The 22,585-nt window shown below is 36.2% G+C and overlaps 1 protein-coding gene across 1 annotated transcript in view; it reads left to right on the forward strand.

The window, feature by feature from the left end:
• Positions 1-22,585, forward strand: part of ERBB4 (erb-b2 receptor tyrosine kinase 4) — a 1,374,278-nt gene that overhangs the window by 509,802 nt on the left and 841,891 nt on the right. The window contains 1 exon segment of the mRNA XM_021008671.2: positions 6,750-6,901. Coding sequence (XP_020864330.1) covers positions 6,750-6,901 — 152 coding nt within the window.

Genomic DNA, 22,585 nt, shown 5'->3' on the forward strand with positions numbered 1-22,585 from the left:
CCTTCTCTGTCATCTGGTAATTTTGGAATTTAGCTATTATATTCCTTGGCATTGTCAATTTGGGATCTCTTTCAGGTGGTGAGCAGTGTATTCTTTCTATGGTTATTTTACCTTCTGGTTCTAGAGAACTTCAGGGCAGTATTCCTTTATGATTTCCTGAAAGATACTGTCCAGGCTCTTTTTTTCATCATGATTTTCAGGTAGTCCAATGATTTTTAAATTGTCTCTCCTGGATTGATTTTCCAGGAGAGTTGTTTTACCAATGAGGTATTTTATGTTTTCATCCATTTTTTCATTTTTTTTGTTTCTGTTTGACTAATTCTTGCTCTCTCATAGTCATTAGTTACCGTTTGTCCAATTCTAGTTTTTAACAGATTGTTTTCTTCTGTTAGTTTTTGTACTTCCTTCTCCAGTTGGCCAATTGTATTTTTAAGGGATTTGTTTTCTTCAATGTACTTTCTTTCCAGTTTGCCAATTGTGTTTTTTAGGGACTTGTTTTCTTCAGTGTACTTTTTTTCCAATTGGCCAATTGTATTTTTTAAGGACTCTTCTACCTCTCTCATTAGATTTTTAAAATCCTTCTTGAGCTCTTCTAAGAAGGCTTTTTGGGCTTCAGACTAGTTCATACCCCCTTTCGATGTTACAGGTGTGGGTTTGTTGACAATGTTGTCCTCTTCAGAATTTCTGTCTTGATCTTCACTCTTCTCATAATATGAATCTGTGGTACATTTCTTTTTACTCATGGTTTCTTTATTCCCTGGACTTTAGAGAGACTGAGCTCTCCTTCTGGGGAACAGAGAGAACTGACCCAAGCTTCTTGTGTTGGGAGCCTAGGTCTTGGTCAAAGGCTTTGTGTGCTGGGGCCTCTCATGTTGGCAATTGGAGGCTGAAGGGTTCTGGCAGCTTACCTCATGTTGGGCTGGAACCAGCATGGCTGGAACTTTCAGATAATTCTAGATTGCCTGCTTTTCCTTTCCTTTAGCTTTCTTCAGCTCCTTTTAGATGAGTGTTACAGGGTATTTATCTGCCTAGAGCCCCTTGCAATGCTGCCTCCCTACTTTCTGCTAATGCACTGGGAGATTCCTTTGAGGTATAGTACCAAGGCACCTGATGGTTTTCTGAGCTGGTTTCCACCGGTTCCCCCACCCTCACTGAGGCACTCAGAGGTCCAGGTGGTGGTGTTTGTCTGTTCTACCACCTGGGCTTCAGGATCTCCTACAGTTTGACAGTTGGAGGCTATAGGGTTCTGACACTTTACCTGGGGTTGGGTTGGAATCAACAAGGCTGGGACTTTAAGAAGACTCTAGGTTGCTTTCTTCAGCTCCTTTCAGATGAATGCTGCAGTGTGCTTATCTGCCTGGGGCCCTTTGTAGTGCTGCTTCCCTTATTTTTGCTGAGGCACTGGGAGACCCATTTGCTGGGCTGCTGCACTGCTGTTCCCGTCTTTCCTCTAGTTCAGCTGTTCCAAGTTTTTTTTCTGGGGTAATATTTTCTGGGTTTTCAGAGGTTGATAGGGGTGGGTGAGAATGACTCCCTTTTTGCTCTGCCATCTTGGCTCCTGGAAGTGGAAGTCTCATAGCATTTTCTATGATAAGTCTTTTGGAGTTGTCTTAGATCCTTGCATTGCTGAGAAGAGCTAAGTCTATCAAAATTAGTCATTGCACAATGTTGCTGTTACTGTATACAGTGTTCTCCTGGTTCTGTTCACTTAAGTCAGCATCAGTTCATGTAAGGCTTTCCAGGTTTTTCTGAAGTCTGTCTGCTCATCATTTCTTATGGAACAATAATACTCTATTACATTCATATACTACAGCTTGTTCAGCCATTCCCCAATTGATGGGCAGCCCCTCAATTTCCAATTGTTGGCCACCACAAAAAGAGTTGCTAAAAATACTTTTGTACCTAGACATTGGAATAAACTGTTCTCATCTGCCCATTGCACCAGGGATAGTCTTCATCTGGTTGAGGTAGACACCCCCTTAACTCACAGATAGGTTTGAGACCCCTCAGTTACCCTCAACCTGGTTTAGCCCATCTGCTAAAAATGGTTGACCAGGGTGTGGCTGCTGTGTACACTATAGCTTCTTAATACATTGTTGGTGGACTTGTAAACTTGTCCAACCATTCTGGAGAGCAATTTGGAACTATGCCCAAAGGCCTATAAAACTGTCAATGCCCTTTGACCCAGCAATAGCACTTCTAGGGCTATATCCCAAAGAGATCATACAAATGGAAAAAGGACCCACGTGTACAAAAATATTCATAGCAGCTCTTCTTGTGGTGGCAAAGAATTGGAAATTGAGGGGATGCCATCAGTTGGGGAATGACTGAAGAAGTTGTGGTATATGAATGTACTGGAATACTATTGTGCTATAAGAAATGATGAGCAGGCTGACTTTAGAAAATCCTAGAAAGACTTGTATGGTCTGATGCTGAGTGAAGTGAGCAGAACCAAGAAAACATTGTACACAATAACAGCCATGTTGTGTGATGACTTATATTGATAAATTTAATACTTCCTGGCAATACAAAGATCTAAGACATCTCCAAAGGCCTCGTGATGGAAAATGCTACCCACATCCAAAGAAAGAACTATGGAATTTGAATGCAGATCAAAACATACTATTTGCTATTTTTTTCTCTTCTGTTGTGTTTTGTTTCCTCTTTCTGGTGGTTCTTCCTATTGGTTCTAATTCTTTCTTACAATATCACTAATGTGAAAATATGTTTAATAAGAATGCATATGTATAGACTATATCAGATGTGCGCCACCTTGGGGAGGGATTGGGAAGGAAGCGGGAGAAAAATTTTAAACTCAAAAGCATATGGAAGTAATTGTTGATTAATCAAAAAAAAATTTTTAAACATTAAAAATTAAAAGAATTATTGGACTACCTAAAAGCCATGATCAAAGAAAAAGCCTAGACATCATTTTTCAAGACATTATCAAGGAAAACGGCCTTGATATCTTGGAACCAGAGGGCAAAATAGAAATGGAAAGAATCTACTAATTCACACCATAAAGAGATTCCAAACTGAAAATTCTCATGAATATTAGTACCAAATTCTAGAGCTCCTAGTCATAGAGGAAAAAAAAAACTCCAAACAGCAAGAAACAAACCATTCAGATATCATAGAACCACTGTCAGGATGACACAAGATTTGGCAGCTCCCATTTTAGAGAAGTGAAGGGCTTGGAATATGATATTCTGGAGGGCAAAGTGGCTAGTCTTACAACCAAAAATAATTCACCCAGACAAACTCAGTATAATCCTTCAGGGGAAAGAAAAATTGATATTTAATGAAATAGAGGACTGAGACAAGGACAAGAGCTGATGGAAAATTTGGCTTTCAAATGTAAGACAAAAAAAGTTTATGAAGGCAAACATGGAAGAGAAATCATACTCAGTAAGGTATAACTTTTTGCCTTTTTATGTGGGAATATGATAGGTATAACTTCTAACACCTTTATCATTGTTAAGGTAGTTAGACGGATTCTACATACACATATGGCATGGAAGTGAGTCAATTATGTTGGAATTATGGATCACAAACTGAGCATAACTCCCTCCATCCTGGTAAACTGAGCACAATTCCCTCCATCTTGTGTTAAGCATTAGCTCACCAATTAAACGCTCTTCTTGCTATACTGCTCACCCCAATAAGAATATCCTGTGTGATAACATCCATTCAGTGAGACTTCAAATGTTCCCTGGTTTCAGGAATCAGTTTAGTCATTTAGGGCAAGGTATCTTATCTACTGAGCCAGTTCTTGCAACATAGCCTCCAAATATCATTCTGCCTTAAGCCTCCATTCTCCTTTGTTGTTTAAGTACACATAAGCCCCATGTAAATTCATTTTCAGGAGTCTCTGCCTATGCAGGTAGGGGTGTCTTGTTGGCCCCAAGACATGTTTGATACTTTGGGGTCTCATTATTCCTATGTCATCCTCAATAGTTTTGTTTAAGTGTTTTCTTTTGTTAGAAGGAAAAAAATCAATGGATTAAAAGACAAAAGATGTCAGTAAAACTCACTTTAAAAAATTAACATATGCTGTACAAGTATTAAAGAATAGATGACATGACCATTTTGTCTTCTTTTATGTGGAAATTTTAGAATAGCTCTAAGTGATTCAAATGAGAAAATAGTATCCATAACACATTTAGCTCCTTATTTTTTTTTCTTTTACACACTGTATTTGTCATCCTTATCTCACAATTATCATTACATATATCAGGCTATTCTACGGGAAAAGAACTAGGCAATTTATGAAAGGTATGTAGCCTAGTAATCAATGGTTTATAAGTAAATCTCAGTATATCTATACATTTTGCTGTGTTCCTAAATCCATGCTTGGGCTTACACCATTCTTTTTGGGTAGAACGCCCTTCATCCCTGTTGATGCCCGTGATTTTTTTTTTAATTTTTAGACAATTGGGGTTAAGTGACTTGCCCAGGATCACACAACTAGTGGCAAGTGTTTGGTCTGAGTCCGGATTTGAACTCAGGTCCTCCTGACTTCAGGGCTGGTGCTCTATCCACTGCGCCACCTAGCTGCCCCGATGCCCATGATATTTCAAATGTGAAAACCAAAACCAAATTGAAAATCCCAACTCTTTCATGAATTTTTCCAGCTGGAAGTAATGTCTTCTTAATTGTGCCTGGAAGATTTTTATCAGTGTAGGTATTCTTCCACTAACAGAAATTGTAAAATCTGTAATTTCTCTTCATTTCCAATTCTTGTTGATATCTAAGTCTTCAGAGGACAAAACCATCTGATTTTCTCTTTCTAATAATTTTGTAATCTTTGAATATTTTCAATTGATCACTTAGTAATGTTAAATTTGTTTTTAATTCAGTCATAAATTTCTTCTCTACATTTTGGGGTAAGGTCAATTGACTTGGGTCATTTTATCTTCTTAGGTGCTACTCCTGCCTCTTTTCATAGTATGTCATATCTTAAAATGGCACAATATAAATATTGGTGTTCTATTATTGCTCCTAAAAAAAGAGATTAATTTTAAAACACAAAGCTAAGAATGGGTTTTTAATGCATTTTTATATAATAACTTCTATTTAAAATTTTAAAAAATCTTAGCTTGTGGTCTGTATAAAAGTAGACATTTTATCTCAATTCAGGAGATGTAATTTGACAACTCTAATCTAATTGCTTTTACATTTTGACCTTTACAACACATGGCTAATCTTGAAGTGACAGCTGTTTCAGTAATCAGTCGCTCTCTGTTTGCCAATATGTGTTCAATTTAATTGTTGTATTTTGAGAGGAGAGAAGAGCTATCTTGAGGTGCTTGTCCCATCCATTATCTTCTCACTCTCTTCTTTAAAGTAGCATTCATATCATGAAGGTATGAGATTTCTATATTGTTTTCAAGCCTTCTTCTTCTTCTTCTCCTCCTCCTCCTCAGTGGGGTTAAGTGACCTGCCCAGGGTCACACAACTAATAAGTGTTATGTGCCTGAGGCCAGATTTGAACACAGGTCCTCCTGACTTCAGGGCCAGTGCTTTATTCACTGTGCCACCTAGCTGCCCAAAGCCTTTTTCTTCTTATTCCTTGACCTGGAACTATATTTTTCAACAGTTTTTCTACATCTTCCTCTGTTCCTACATTCATATTGGAATCACCAAGCATCAAGGTATATGCTTATTTATTTTGTAGAAACATGTCAAATTTTCAGAGAATTTCTGTACCTATTCATCTCTTGCAAAGGATGCTGATGCAGAAATGGCATTTTCCTTCACACTGTCCTGTTATGTTCTTCATGAACATGGTTAGGCAAGATTGTCGTGTCACTCGTGGAGTGGGTTTTCATTTTGCCATGATGAAATTTCTCTGTCAAATTCTTTTCTGTGAGCTCACTTTTTCATTTGAATGACACTTAATTCTATATTGTGGTTTTATTTATATCAGCAATTTCAAATGATATCACAGGGTAGAAACTGAGTACCAATTACTTAATTTTTGTATATAACTAAAGAGCGATTATTCTTGTATCACTTCTTGGAATCTCATTTCTTGCCACTGTGGTCCTAGAAGGGGCTGTATGTGCTATTTTGTATTTTTCTTCATTTCCTTGGTTAGAGAGAGGTACTGAATGGGGGTAAGAGGTAGGGGCTAAAGTTGTGATTTTGTTAATATAAGGGATACAAGCATGAGAAAAGTCTAACTATGCAGGTTGGCACCTTCTCTGTAACTTATTGTCTTAAAGCAGGGTTCTATGAGCTTTAAAAATATATATTAACTATATTTCAAAATAATACAACACAAAAGTTGTATAGCAAAATGTGATTTTTGAAAAGGCTCATATACTTGTCACAATATATTTTGTATTTTTTTGGAAATGTTTTGTATTCCCCCCATAGAATATAAGTTCCCTGAATGTAGGGATTACACATACATACTCACATTTGTATATATTATACACACATGCATAACCACACACACACATATTATCTTTACTTCTAACATTGGATAACATTTAGTTATTGTTGTTGTTGAGTGTATATAACACATTCCACTTTTGGTTGAATTCCACTTATAGTTTCCCACGGGTTCCATTGCTTTTCTCACTGTCGGTAGTCAGGGTTTGTCTGTCATGTTCTTAATTGAGTGGCAGAATGCTAATCTGAATTATAATCTACCATAATTTGTTTTTTGTTTTGTTTTTTTTATTGTTTGTGTTATTCAGAAGGCTATGACTTTATGCACCTATATATATTTATTTTTGCAGTGTGTGCTGGAACAGAAAACAAACTGAGCTCTCTCTCTGACCTGGAACAGCAGTATCGTGCCTTGCGTAAATACTATGAAAACTGTGAGGTAGTCATGGGCAACCTGGAGATAACCAGCATCGAGCACAACCGTGATCTCTCCTTCTTACGGGTAAAATGCACTCATTCTCTCTCTCTCTCTCTCTCTCTCTCTCTCTCTCTCTCTCTCTCTCTCTCTCTCTCTCTCTCTCCTATTTTTATGAGTTACCCTCACCAGGTAACTCTCTCTCTCTCTCTCCCCCATTCTCCTCCACTTCTCTTCTTATTTGTCAGTGGAAAGTAATGTCACAATGCATAAAAAGCAAGCCTGCTTGTTCATAACTAGAGAAACAATGATCCTTCAACTGGCAAGTACCATGAGTGTAGGCAGAAGATAAGTGACATTGAAAGCACAAAAAGGGAAAGGGACAAGGATAACAATTCTGTCAGAACTGATATCCTGAGTATAGAACAGTTACAGTTACCCAAGATCTTTGATAGCAGATACTGTCAGTGCCTAGTATATGACATCTTTCTAAATTTCCAGCAGGTGGAAAGTCAATTAGGATAGGAATTGGGAAGGTCAGAGGACAAGCAGATAAGTATTGGTGGCCTCAGTGGTTCTCTTTTCTTCCTCGGTTTTCTAGTCTTTGAAGTTTTTAGACTAGCATATGTTACCGAGTTGAGACAAAAGCAGATACTGCACAATATGATGTGATATATGTATTTGTGAGTACGTAAAATATGTGTATCAAAGTAAGTATAGATGAAGTCACTCAAAGATGAGAGTCCTGAAAACTTTTCTTTTTCATTTTTCTTTAGTCATCAAGGTATTAGATTAAAGTTATTGGTGATGTTTGCTATGTGAGCAGCAAAAACTAAATATAGGTATGTTTTGCTTTAAGAAAAACTGATACAAGAAAAATCTAAATAAAAAAAGGATAATGGCAGGGATGGTCATTTTTGCTGCATAAAGATTCTTTGTTTTACATTAAGTACTATAGCAGTGTGTTTTTTTTAAAGCAAGAATTCAATAGTATATTTAAATATTAGTTAATTCACAGTAATTTTATGTATGAATTTTATATATGGATGATTTTTTGTGAAATTTGCATTTTATAAATCATGCAAGAATAGCTTACAGAAACACCTATGGAATATATATATATATATATATATATATATATATTATATATATATATATATGTATACACACACACACACACACATATATACATATATATATTCTCTATTGGGCAGTAGAGTTTTCAGCAATATAATTAAAATTTTATAACTCCTTGTTTGCTCAGGCACTCAGAGACTTTTGACCTGCATTAACTTAATAAGCACTTCTAAGACAGTTGATGTCTTTTCAAAATGAACTACCGCCAAATTTTTAATTATAGGGATGAGCTTATGATTTGCAAAATCTTATGTTGACTTTCCGTCTAGGATTGGTGGAAGAAATAAGCACAACTTCTAATGCATTGATGTCAGAGTTGTGAGTTTGTTAATGGTGTCTGAGACTACTTAGTGAGATTTTTTTTTTTATCTTAAAGATGGCTAAGGAAAATATGTAATGTGAATTCTAGATAACTATGTTTGTTTTTTTAAAAAACTTTATAAGTTATAATCAGAAACCACCTGCCTTAGACACGTGCCATTTCTGTAGCTTTCATGGAAATCAGTTAAAGTTAAGCATTGACTCTAAATCTAGAACGTGCTTGTATTGCCTATGTAAACACAGATTAGTTTTCTGTCATTGCTATAAACAAATAAGTGCTTTTCTGAAGGACATAGATTATCAATAACTACCTGAAAAATTAAACTCCCTAATGATAAAAAATGGATATTAAACTGAGGATTATTTTAATTGATACCACTATATGTCCACTAAAATGGTAAAGATAGTCCAATAAAATGGTGAAGGCAGGGCTGAGGGGAGAAATAACCACAGTATTAAATTGTTGGTGGACCTGTGAATCGTTGAGTTTTTTTTGTATTGTCACTGTATAATTAGACCTAATAAAAATTGTTCAGATCCTTTAACCCTAGGATCTCACTGCTATGATTGTGTGCTAAAATATTGTTGATTGAAAAAATAACTTATATACACAAAAAATATTCATAGGGACATTATTCATAGTATCAAAAAGTTGTAAATAACTTGTGCCCCATGTTTGAGTAATGACTAAATATGTTTGGTATTTAAATTAGTAAGAGAAATATAACAACTTACAAATATGAAGTACATAAAAAATAGAAAACTTACATGAAGTGATTAACACCAACTAATATATACACTGATAAGCTATGTACAAATAAAAGCCTCAATAAAATCCAGAAAAAATAGAGTTCATGAGGGGGCTTAGAAGCAGTAAAGTGTTTCTGTTACTACCTTGATAATGTTTAATTCAACTACAGTCATTAAAAATGGAAAAGAAATCACAGTAGATTATTTCGGTCAACAAGAAAAAGGAGTATTTGGTTTATCCAGCTCCCTGGCTTTATATTTTTACTTATCTTATAATTTATTAAACTCTTTTAGTGGGTAAACAAAGGTGGCACAAAATTAAAAACAAAAAACAAAAAAACAAGGCTTTCCAATAAGTTTAGCCTTCTTCATGTTGTCCCAATATAATCATTTTAAACTTGATATTAGAATAACCAATAATGTCTACAGTTGCCTATGAATTATACAATTCCTAGTAACTTATTAAAAGGTATTATTCACTTCTAGAATATATCCTATGTGGAACTTGAAAGGAGGAAAAGGATTGTGAAATGAAGCCAGTGAAAGGGCAGTACAAAACAAAATAAAACAAAACACAAAACTCTGAGTGTCTCTGTGTTTACTTCTTTCCTTTGAAATGAAATGGCTCTTAAGTGAACTATGAACACTTCTGGTTTATTCATTATCCAGTTTATGAGTTGCTGGGTTAAATAAACTTGTTTTCCTACAATTAATTCCAACCACAAACCCAAGCTGTTCACTCTAGCGTGTAGATCAACTGAAGACATTTAAAACAAACAAAAAAATTTCCCATAGATTCATGGAAGATGAAGCCTGGTGTACTAGATATAGAGCTGACCTTGGATTCTGAAATATCTGGGTTTAAATGATGCCTCAGAAATATATTTGATATGTGAACATGGCATAGCCAATTAAGTTTTCTGAGTTCCAGTTTACTTATCTGTAAAAATGGGGATAATAACACCTACTTCAAAGGGTTGTTGTGAGGTTCAAATAAGATAAGTATATAAAGTTTAATTAATTATCAATTATTTATATTAATTAATTTAATTAATATTGGCAGTTAATATTTTATTTTATTCTACTTGATTTTGAGAATGCACATGATTTAATAGATTTTTGGACTTGAAGTCAGGAAGAAAAAGGTAGCTATTTGGGGAAGTCTTTTTTTTTCAGGTGTTCTTAAGCATGGCTACCTGGATGCCTCAAGGGTCTGTAGAGAAGTATCAAGAGGTTCATGAACTTGGATGGGAACTAAATATACATCTTTAATTGGACAATCTTTTGTTTTTCTCTGTAATCAGTCCTCTTTATTTTATGTATTAACAACATTCTGAAAGTTTTTTTTTTCCTGAGAAGCTATAGGCTTCACTGGATGTCCAGAGAGGTCCAAGACACAAAAAACATTATAGGACTAAAACAGAGATTCTCATGTGGATTGACATATGTGGTGGGATTTTTTTTTTTTTGCCTCTGATGGCCCTTACATATATTACAAAGATGGAACTGGCACCTTTCCCCTGGCTTCAGAATGCTCCTTAATACTGTTCTTCTCTACAAACTATGCCTGTGGATCCTGTTCCTAGAAGGAATTAATCTCCTCTAGCTCTGAAGGTTAGTCAGTTCATTTGGTCACTTTACAGCCTATTACCCCACCCTCCCAGCCAGACTTCCAAAGACCAAAATTAGCAAGAGATAAGTCATTCAGCTCTAAACTCTGTGAGATCAGGAGGTTCTCATCTTTTCCACCACTTCTTATTCTGAGAAATATAATCAAATCAGCCCAACCATTTTTCTGTAGAGGACCCAGTTGTGGCCTACCCTATTTTTCCATTCACCATCCATATGCCTTCCTGGACCAAAATACACATACCGGATTATCACAGCAATTTGATTATGTCACTCTTACTCCCAGACCACCCCCAGCCTCTGGCAATTTAGACAAAGCCCAAAGACCCCCCCAACCCCAGCCAGGATTCACCTTGGTTAGATTATGTATTCTAACTGGTTGAGGTAACAATTCCACCAAGATAGGATGGTCTGTATAACATACAGGACTTTATTTCTGAATGTGGAAATAGAAAGAAAATAATCTTAAATCTCAATTAATAATTGGTTATTAATATGAGAGAAGTAAGCATTTGTCTCACAGCTAATCCAAATCATACTCCTATCTCACCTTTAAGCATTGTCTTTCCTCATTAGAATGTAAACTTCTTGAAGGTAGGGGCTGACCTATTTCTACTTTTATCCCCAGACTTTAGTACACAGCTAATGATTGATAAGTAAATTTTCACTCACTTGCTCACTCAGTCGTATACCTAGCATGTAGGAAAGATGAGATTCCAAACCAGGGCCTCTGACTCCAATTTAAAACTTTCTTTCCATTATGTTATGATATCCCTCTCATTTCAGACTGGGTGCCCTTTTATTCCAGAAACATTGCTCTTCATTTCATATTCATCATGATAACATTGCTGATATTTTGGGTCCCAGTATCATTTGTTTACATCATATAACTGGACAGATATAGAAGAATTACAAACAAACAAACAAAAAAGTATCAACTAAGAAAAGGAGACCATTTTTAAAAATCATTTAATTATTTATTAACCACCTACTATGCACTATGATAAGTGTTGGGGATTCAAAGAAAGGAAAAGACCTTCCATGCCCTCAAGGTACTCCTAGTCTAATGGAGGAGAAAATATGAAAATGACTATATATAAACAAGCAACATTTGGAGAATAAATTGGAAATAAAGCATTGTTAATTCATTCTCGGGATTAGATTGCACAATGAATTTACATAATAACTCAGTTTTAGCTCACATTTTTATAGCATTTTTTCACTAACAAAGCACTTTTCTAATGACAGTAAACTTTTTTTTTATAGATGAAGAAACTGAGGCAAAGCAAGATGAAATCACAGAGTCACATTCTAGTAGGTGGACAAGTCATAACCATTAAGTCCCAAGCTTTTGACTCACAGTCCATTTTTTTTTTTTGGCAGCTAGGTGGTACAGTGGCTAGAGTGCCAGGCCTGGAGTCAGGAAGATTCATCTTCCTGAGCTCAAATTTGGCTTCAGACACTTACTAGCTATGTAACCTTGTGCAAGTCACCTAACCCTGTTTGCCTCAGCCCATTGTCTGTAAAATGAGCTGGAGAAGGAAATGGTAAACCATTCCCATATCTTTGCCAAGAAAAGCCCAGTGCAGTCATGAAAAGTTGGACAGGACTGAAAAACAACTGAGCAGTAACAACAATCATTTTTTAAAAACTATTCTACTATGTTTGGGGTTTTTTTTTTCATCTTACAAATCGATAATCCTTAAAGACATAGTGGAGGCATCATGATTTACTGAGTATTACTCTTGGCTTTCATTCTGAAATCAATAAATCTCTCCACAAATTTAGGGAATTTTCTAAAGTTTCCTCAGTCATGTTTTCCAACTTTTCATCCATACATACTAGCAAAATAACTGTTCCATGAAACAGGAATTCCAAATTTCATGCCTGTACCAAGTAATAATATCAGCCCATTGAGTATTTAAGTAAATTTTATATTTTCCATGATCTGAACAGCTGAATTTTGGTCTTTACTTGAACTTTAAAATACAATGAAAATATTTGGTTTTTGAAAATGGACTGAAGTTTTATGTATATACTGAATCCCAAATGAGTTGATGTTTCAAAATGCAATATCTTTCTTAAATAATACATTTTAAATTATTTAGAGATACTTTTATAAACTTTGCAGTGTTATTATAGTCATAGCATACCACTGTAGATAGAAGGTAGTTGACAAACATTTGTGAAATTAATTTATCAATGAGTCTGTTTAGCACAGATTTTGCAGACTCTTCATGCTCATCTCTTATGGATAGATTCCATTTTGAGAGAAAAATTCTAGTTGACAATCTTGAATATTCCCACTGCAAGGGATCATGCAGTTGGCAAAAAAAGAAAAAGCCCTAAAGCTCATTTATTACAAAATTTATTGCAGCCACAAGGTTAAGGCTTATATTAGAAAACAGCAAAGCATAAAACCACAAATTTGGGTTATTGTCTAGTACTAGGTGAACACTCGAACTACAAATCAAAAGTAACAAGTAATGGAAATGAACTATTAGATCTTTTACCCTTATTGTAATTCCTAGGAACTTTCTTTTCCCTTGTCAGCCCATTGGTCTTTGCCTTCCTAGAATTCAATAATTCTCTTCATCTAAACAGCATCTGACCTACCAGATTTTCACTTTAAATTTAACTTCTGTGGTCTGTATGTTCAATTCAAGTCAACAAGTAGTCACTAAACCCATACTACATGGAAAATGCTTTTCTGGGAACTATGGGACACAGGAAAAAAAGAAGACATAATCTTTGTACATTGGCAATGTTTGTTTTCAAATTGGTCACCTGTGCCTGGTGGATAAAAAAAAATAGTACAGGCATATTAGGAGAAAAGAATAAGAAAAATTATCGTCATTTTTTATTTGTGACCTTGAAAATCAATGCTAATTGTGAATTCACCAAAATCTTCATTCAAGGTAGATTAGAATTCTTCTACCCTATATTTGCCAATTTTTGTTGTTGTTTCAACATTTCCAGTAAGTCAGAAGGGAAAAAATAAAGCATCTATTTTAAAGGCACTGCAATCAGTATTTCTAGGATCCAGTTAATACAGTTCAGAAAAGGCAATGAAAAGCAGCTAGAAAGAGTAAATGTCAACAGTTTGGGGGCAGCTGACAAAACATGTTATTTTTTTAAAAAGTCAAATTTCAAAAAAAAAAGTCCCACATAGACCTGTTTTATTATATATCTGACAGATCAAATGGGATTTCCCCATAAATGAAGTCTTCCTTCATCTAGCAGATGTCTAAGTATGGTCTGGGATCTGACAGGTGTCCCCAAGACCATTTCAGGTTGTATATAATGTCAGAATTATTGTCAATAATAATAGTAAGGTTTTAATTTCTAATGTAGTAAATATCAATGGCCATAACCCAGATAAACAAAAGTTCTTTGGAAGATCCTCAATAATTTTGAAGAGTGTAAAGGTGTAGTTTTAATTTGTATGACTTAACTATTCTCAGCAATACAGTGATCCAAAACAATTCTGAAGGACTTACGATAAAAAAAAAAAAGCTCTCCACCTCCAAAGATAGAACTGATGGAGTCTGAATGCAGATTGAACCATACTTTGTTAAACTTTATTATTCTTGGGTTTTTTCTTTTTGTTTTGGTCTACATTTTCTTTTGCAACATGAGTAATATGGAAGCATTTTTATGACTGCATATGTATAATCTATATCAAATTGCTTGCCTTCTCAGAGAAAGGGGAGGGGAAGGAGAGAGGGAGAGAATTTGGAACTCAAAATAAAAAAAAAAAAAACATCAATGAGGGATCTCTGAGAGCCAAGATGGTGGAGGAAGAAGTAAGTTGCTCTTACCCTCCCTTATTGACCTCTGAAAGCCCAGAAAATATCACCCCAGGAAAAACCCTGGAACAGCTGAGCCAGCATATATATGGGGTACAGCACTTTACATCATGACTAATGTGAAAATGTTTAATATGAATGTCTAAATAGAGCCTATATCAGATGGCACACCATCTTGGTAGAGGGATAAAATTTAAAACTCAAAATCTTATGGAAGTGAATGTTGAAAACTAAGAAACAAATTAATTATTAAAAAATTAAATCTAATGTAGAAACATGCAAGTAGCATAAAATGCCATTCGTGATGAAACATGCTACCTATCTCCTAACAGAAATATGATGGATTCAGAGTGCCGAATGAAACATTTATTTCTGCATCTGGTCAATGTAGTAATTTTGCATGACTGTGTATTTGTTAAAAGAGTTTTGGTTTTCTTTTTCTTTATTTTTTAATAGTAGTGATATGAGAAGGAGAGAAAATAATTTTTTGTTCACTGAAATTTTTTAAATAAATAAATCATCTAAGAGGTGTATGTTTGGAAAAGGAGCTGGGTAAATCGTGTGGTACAGTGGAAAGAGAGCTGATTTGGAATTTATATCCTGGCTCTATCATTTCCTGTGTCATTTAACCTCTCTATCCCTCAGTTTTTTCATCTGCAAAATGAAAGGGTCGGATTAAGTGACTTTATGATCCTCTGTAATGAGTGAGAGGTAATAATGGTATACTGATGTCCATATTGATATTGGTATAGCATTGGTATCCATATACTGGTAAAATTGGTATCTGCATAATGTTAAAACTTATACAAGGCCTCTAATAGTTTGGGTGGAGTCCCTGTGGAAGATTTTGGGGGGAGAAAGGACAAGACTTACACAGGATGAGGAAGCTTACAGAGTTTTACACTGGAGGAAATACCCACACCAATAGGATTATGAATCCACTAACTGTGGAAATATAGTACTAGAAATTATATTGGAAGAGTCCATGCCTGGAGGTGGCCTGGAGAGTGAAGGTGAAATGATAGATCTTTCCTATGTTCAATAGTTTGTGTCTATAAATAATATGCAGGAAAAATGAATGTTAAAAATTTTTGTTTACATGTAATTGAAAAATTAATTGTTAAAAAAAGAATGTAAAAGGTTCTTGAGATCAAGAAGTTTGAGAATGGCTACCCTAATCTTCTCTATATGCCTTCCCCCTCTTCTTCATATCAAACCAAAAGAGCTCAATGAGCTTATTGAGGTAGGACAACTAGGTGGCACAGTGGATAGAATGCTGGGCCTTGGAATCAGGAAGGTCTGAGTTCAAACCCAGTTTCAGACACTTACTAGCTGAGTAACCCTGGGTAGTCATTTAAACCTGTTTGCCTCAGTTTCCTCATCTGTAAAATGAGCCAAAGAAGGAAATGACAAACCACTCCAGTATCTTTGCCAAGAAAAAGACTGAACAACAAGCTTATTACATTCTACTGTAATTGTAGTTTATGTGTACATATATATATATATATATATATATATATATATTATATATTTCATGCCATTTGCAGATTAATCTACTTGAGGAAGAAGACCATACCTTCATTTTTTTTCTGCCCCAGTACCTACTACAATGCCATGCACATAGTAGGAAATTAATAAATGTTTCTTAAAGAAAGATGTTATGGAATAGAACCACCCCTTAACTCTTGTTCTAAAGACATGATTTCTCACATTGACCTTTTATACAAATCATGTGGAATTCTAGTTATTTTGTGCATAAGAAAATAAACTGCCCTTTAATTGAATCAAGCTATAAATCAACAAGCACTTATTAAATGCCTACTATGTGCCAGGCACAAGTATATATCATTTGAACATTGATTAAATAATTAATAGAGAAACAGCATGCTACAGCAGGAGAGCTTTAGCTTTGGAGGCAGTAAGACCTGGGTTTAAGTTGCACTATTAATATATATGTATTAATGATATGACTATGAGTGAGTCACTTAAGTTCTAAGGGCCTCAGGCAACTCTCTGACCATACAATACAGAAGAGTTGTGTGGCTGCATTGCTAGAGGAAATTTCCACAGCAGGAATTTTCAATACCAATAAAATCATAGGCCCATAGCTAACAATAGCAACAATAAAGCAAACCCTCATCAGCTATCTGCAGTATCTCTTTGACCACCAGCTATCTCTCCTCTCTGCTGAATTCCTTGAAAAAGCCATTTATACAGTTTCTCCACTTGCTCTCCTCTCACTGTCATATCTTTTATTTTTACGTTGCTTAGATTTTCCCCTTTAATGTTTCCTCCATCTCCCCTCTGCTGACCTCCAGTCTCCTGTCTCCAAATGCCTATTGGACATTTTTTTAAGGCAATTGGGGTTAAGTGACTTGCCCAGGGTCACACAGGTAGTAAGTGTCAAGTGTTTGGTTTGAGGTGGGATTTGAACTCAGGTCCTCCTGACTTCAGGGCCAGTACTCTATCCGCTGCACCACCTATTAGACATCTTAAACCAAATATACCTTAGACATCTTAAATTCATAATGTCCAGAACTGAACCTTATATCTTCTACTCCCAAACCTAACCTGTTTCCTGACTTCTCTGTTCTTCTTGAAGGTACCACCTTCTCCAGTCATCCAAGTTCACCAACTAAGAGTCATCCTGAATCCTCATTCTCCCTATTGCCATATCCATTCTATTGCCAAGTCTACCCTTTTTGCCTTAGCAACAACTCTTAGATACAAGCCCCTTCTTTCCTCTCAGAATGCCACCACCCTGATGCAGACCTGCCTCACCTCACACTACAATAATAGTCTACCTATTTCCAGTCTCTGTCCACTCTAATTCATGATCTGTTCAGTAATCAAATTAATCTTCCTAAAGCATAGGTCTGACCATGTCACCCTAGTCACTGCTGAATTAAACTCCCTATTTACTCCCTGTTATTTTCAGGAACTACAAGAAATCCCATTTGGCTTTGTAAGATCTCCATAAACTCGCCCCTTCCTATCTTTCCCACTTATTATAACGGATTACTCTCACAACACCTTTTTTTGATCCAGTGGCATTGCTTTTCCCTCCACACAGCCCTGAATCTCCTGACCATGCATTTTCATTGTCTGTCCCCCATGTTTGAAAGTCTTTCCCTCCTCGTTTCCACTTAACTGGCTTCCCTGACTTCTTCCAAGATTCAGACAAAACCTTGCCTCCTACAAGATCCCTTCTCTGAACCTCTCTAATACTAGTGCCTTCCTTTTGAGATCATCTCTAGTTTTTCTTGCATTTTTTTCCTTAAATGCTGTTTTGTTTACATATGCCCAATGCGAAACATTGGTTGTTTACATGCTATTTCCCCAACTTATGTTATAAATTCCTTGGGGGAATGGATTGCTTTAGCCTTTTTTTTTTTTTGGTATCTCTGGCACTTAGCACCCTGTGTAGCACATAGTAGGCACTTAGTAATTCTTAATGACTTGCTGCCAGCCAGACTATTAAAAAGCTAATGATCTTCAAACAATAATAACGATGATGATAGCTGTTTTCATCAGAAACGCTGCAGGAGCTACTAATTTTTTTTTAATTCAAGCAATTACAATATGATTTAATCATGTGCTCATTAATCTGCTTTTTTTAAGTGTTTTATTGCATGTTGAATTTTCATTTATCAAATAAGTATCTCAAACAAAAGTAGCATTATAGTAAATGAAAAAGTATCTCGAACAGTAGCCCAGGAATGCAGGTAAATGAAAACAATTTATGCTTTCAACTTTTTCCCCTTCATTCTTTGGATATCACCAAGAGGTTGGTGGCAAGCATTCAGATGTTTGAGGTTTTTCTGTTGTAACTCATTTATCCCTTCTTCTGAAAGTGGTTATTCATATCCAGAAGGTCATTCCTCTACTTTAAAATGGACACACTTTCAAACAATGTCCCTATCTGAATGACCTAACTTTGCTGATCAGAGTTCTCTGCTAAAGAGGTCAAAGTCTCAGGTTCCAAAGGGCTGGTTAGCTCTCTTACAATTCTATGTTAAGGAATGACACAATAACCTTTCCTTACTTTCCTAAAAATGTATGTCATTGCTCACAAAGGGGGAGAAATATGAGAACATGGATAAAACTGTATGAATTTATTTAATAAATTTATCCATTGAACTCATTTGGATAGAATATGAGTTCTGATAGAAAAACAGATTAAATATATCTCTTGCTTTTATTTACAGGGTGAATGTGTATTTGTGTGAAAATAATGCATATACAAGGAAGTATAATATATATCAAGTTCATAGAAGAGATACAAACTGCTGTATGATGTGGAAAGGGGGAAAGGTCATTGTCCACTGGGGAAGTCACTGAGTGGTTCATGGGAATAGTGGCATGTGAGATAACTCTTAAAGTGTAAAGAAAAATGATAGATTATACTGTTTGGGCAAAATTATTATACTATTGAAACTCAAGCTTGTATGATGAAAGGCTGTCCACACCCTGAATTTTGCTTGATCCCAGAAACTCTCTAGGAATGCCAGAGATGGCTACAAGATATTTCCAATTCCCCTGTGCCCTGAATCCACCCAAATAATTGTTTTGGGTTACCATACCCAGGAACTACTGAGGGGACCACCCCAAGCTTCTGTTTTGGGTTAATCATATGTATCTAAATCTGCCTTGCTTTAAGGCTGGCAAAATTGCTTAACTGTATACCTGGGGTACATGGCTTCCTGTGTAGGAAACCTTTGTCAAAAATCCTATATAATATAAACTTTCCAGAATCTAGTGAGAGAGAGCCATATCTCTTTTCCAGCTCACTCTTCTCTACCAAATGACCTGATAAATTTCTTGCTAAAGCTATTTCAGATTTTGGAGTCTGCTATCATGAACAACACAAGCATAGGTCAAGATTTGATTATGTTGAGGGGAAATAGGATTGTACATTTTAGAGAGAGGAAATGTCTTGAGGAACCATATAGCAGGGAAAGGAAGAAAGGAGGGAATGCCAGCTAGTCCACATTTGCTAGCATGCAAAGGATGTGGAGAGAAAATCATAATGGAAAGACAGAATGGAACAAGATTGGGAAGGGCTATGAATGCCTGGCTATTTGAACTTAGAAGACAATGGAGATCCAGTGAAGTGTTCTAAATATTTCTTTCCAAATCTTAATGTATCAGAAGCTATTAAAGTTGTGAATGTTGTATTAAAGTGGGAGAGAGTAGAGACTAAATGATCCTGGAAGAGATAGTTGTAGTACTCTTATTGGGTGGCAATAAGATCTAATAATAGGGTGGTGTTAATAGGAAGAAAGTGGATAGATATGGAATGTATTATGTAAGGAGAATCTGGATGTTGGGGACAGGAAGGAATAAAAGTAGAAAGCAAGGTTTTGAACTTCGGTGACTTTATGTACCATAGCAGAAATAAAAAAGTAATAAGAGCAAGCATGCTTAGGAGAAAAAATAATTTTTCTTTTGGACATATTGAGTTTAAGGTGCTGGTGTGAGATCCGTGAGGACATGTCCGATAAGCAGGAATAAACATAGGTCTTAAGAAGAGAGCTAAAGTCTAGAAAAATGGATTTGTAACTTGTCAGCTGAGAAGAAGCATTTATAATCATAGGAATGAATGTCCAGTGCAAGGGCACAAAGAAAGAAGGCCAATGAGAGACCTGTGGCCAAACATCAACGTTAAGGGATCAAAAAGAACACAAAGGTTAGTGAAGGAGAAAGAAGAGATTTTAGACTAGGTCAAGTAATAATGCCAGAGAAATAGTACAAACTACCTAGGCTACAGATAATAGGTGATGCTGAGTGCCCATAGGCTGTGCCATTAGAGTAACATATAGCCAGGTAGGATATGCAATTATTCCTTTCTATTGTTGATGTAATCATATGTCCTTGATATATTGCACTAAAAGATAAGGATAGTTCTAGGAATGTCTTTAAACTTTATTACAGTTGTGGTAGTTGTTGTTTTCTCATTTTTAAAAAGTGGATTCATGTAGGAATCCTTGCCAGTCCTGGTACAAATAACTATACTCCTGGTATACCTTTATAGTCATTTTCTAGGGAGAACTCCCTAGGTAGATAAAATAATTGCTTTTTTGTCACTGAAAGGATCCCTGGTACACTTCTAGCAGTAGACAAGACAATGAGGATGATATGTACCTCACTCTCTCACTGTGGGATTTTGATCTCTTCAGTCCGGACTCTATACTCTGAAAGCTTTAATACCTGGGAGCTCGGATGTTTTGGGGAATGCAACATCATTGAAAACATTTTTCTTCAGGTTTTGTTTGGATTTTCTGATTTGTTGGTGAATCAATGATACACTTGGGTAGTTATAGACAGTTATTCAGTCTGTGATAATTGTGTGGCTCTGAAGAGGTCTAGGGGTTTGGGGGTGCTGGGACCCCAAGATCACGGTACCGGGCCCTGCCTGAAAGAATTCAACTCAAATCTTCTTCAGCCAGAGGAAAAGTTTATTAGTGATAAAACATACAGGCCGGGTGAAGCCCATAAGGAAGAGCGGGAATGAGAGGTTCTCAGCCTTTTGAGCATGAGATTCTCAGCATCTGAATGAGGGCCAAGGTGGATCTTAAATACTAAAGTAACTTTGGGTGGCCAGAGAAGGGGGTTGGGTAAAGGGTGTAGGTAACAATTCTAATTGGGGAGGTCTGAGAGGTTCAATAGACAATGGGAATAGATAATGGAGGAACAGGAAGGCAGAAGTTTGAAAGGCATCTGCACAAAATCAAAGTGGGGCTAGGACTTTCAAAAGGAGACAAAGGAAGGCCTTTCTGGGTCCTATAGACAAGAGGGAGCCAGATTCTATTCAGGGCAAGGGTTGAAGGTGCGTCTGAATAAGATCTAAAGGTAAGCTAGGGATTTCAAGGGAGATGAGGGTCTGGGGCCAGTGAGTCAGATTCCCTTTGGGGCAAAGGGCAGAAGATCTTGGCTTGGACCCTGCCCTCATCAGCTCCATACAGTTCATTTGGACAAGTCACTCAACCTCTGTTTCCCTTAATCTACTGGAGAAGGAAATGGCAAACCACTCCAAGAAAGCCCCATGGAGAGTATTGGCATGCTGTGGTCCACAGGATCACAAAGTGTCAGACTGATTGAATAACAGCAAAAAGAGAATCAGTTTATGAACTTGGTTAGCACTCAATGTTGTTTTGTCCTGCCAGCCTCTGGAGTCCTGCCCAGCAAGTACAAATAACATTGCTGTGTCCTAATGTGGAGATCTGAGTTCTAGTCTAAGTCTTAACATTAGCTAGTTGTGTGACTTTGGCCAGTCAATTAGTCTGGATTTCCATTTGCTCATCTGTCTGCTCCATTTGGTTACCTATAAAATAAGGCATTTGGAATATATGGTGTCTAAAGTTCCTTCTACATCCAACAATCTATGATTTTGTGCCTAGCACTTAGCACAAAACAATGGTGAATTAAAATTTATTACAAGAAACCACTATGAACACTGTTCATGAGAACAAAACCCAAAATTTGAAATAGTTTTAGAAAGAAGTTTATCAGGTAGTTTGGTAGAAAGAGAGAGCTGGAAAGAAGCTGTGGTTCCCTCCTCAAATCTTTGTGAGGTTATACATTATATAGCAGGTTCCCTACCCCTGTTATAGAGTTCAGACAAGGGAGTAAACAAATTTGCCTGATTGGATCATTAGGGAGTTGGTAGTTTCCAAGGAAAGGACAATTTGAAATGTATATCAGTCTATTTGGGCGAACCCAAAACACAAGCTTTGGGTGGACACAAAAAAACATGAGAGAGAACCTAAAACAAGCACTGACTAGAATTCAAACATTCCTAATTATCACCTGGTTTCCCTGGAGTGTCTCTGAGGTCAGCCTGACCTCTACAATAAGCTTTTTGGTTAGACAGTTTTCTAGCCACATTAAGCTAAGTTCAAATAATATTAAAGTATGATAAATAATAATCTGCGTGAACATCAGAAAAGTAGATTAAAAGGGCATAATTTATACTTTAACAAAATTCATAAAGAAACATTAAATTTACATTTCAAGTTTTAATTGTCTTAATTTTTTTGAAAAAAAAAACATTCTAATGGGGTTGATGGGGCTGATGGGGCAGTGGGCCCCCTAAAAAGGAAAAGCCCTTGAACTTTACCACAAA

This window comes from Phascolarctos cinereus, unplaced genomic scaffold (assembly GCF_003287225.1).
Source record: "Phascolarctos cinereus isolate Bilbo 61053 unplaced genomic scaffold, phaCin_HiC Scaffold_7;HRSCAF=346, whole genome shotgun sequence".
Classification (NCBI taxonomy): Eukaryota; Metazoa; Chordata; class Mammalia; order Diprotodontia; family Phascolarctidae; genus Phascolarctos; species Phascolarctos cinereus.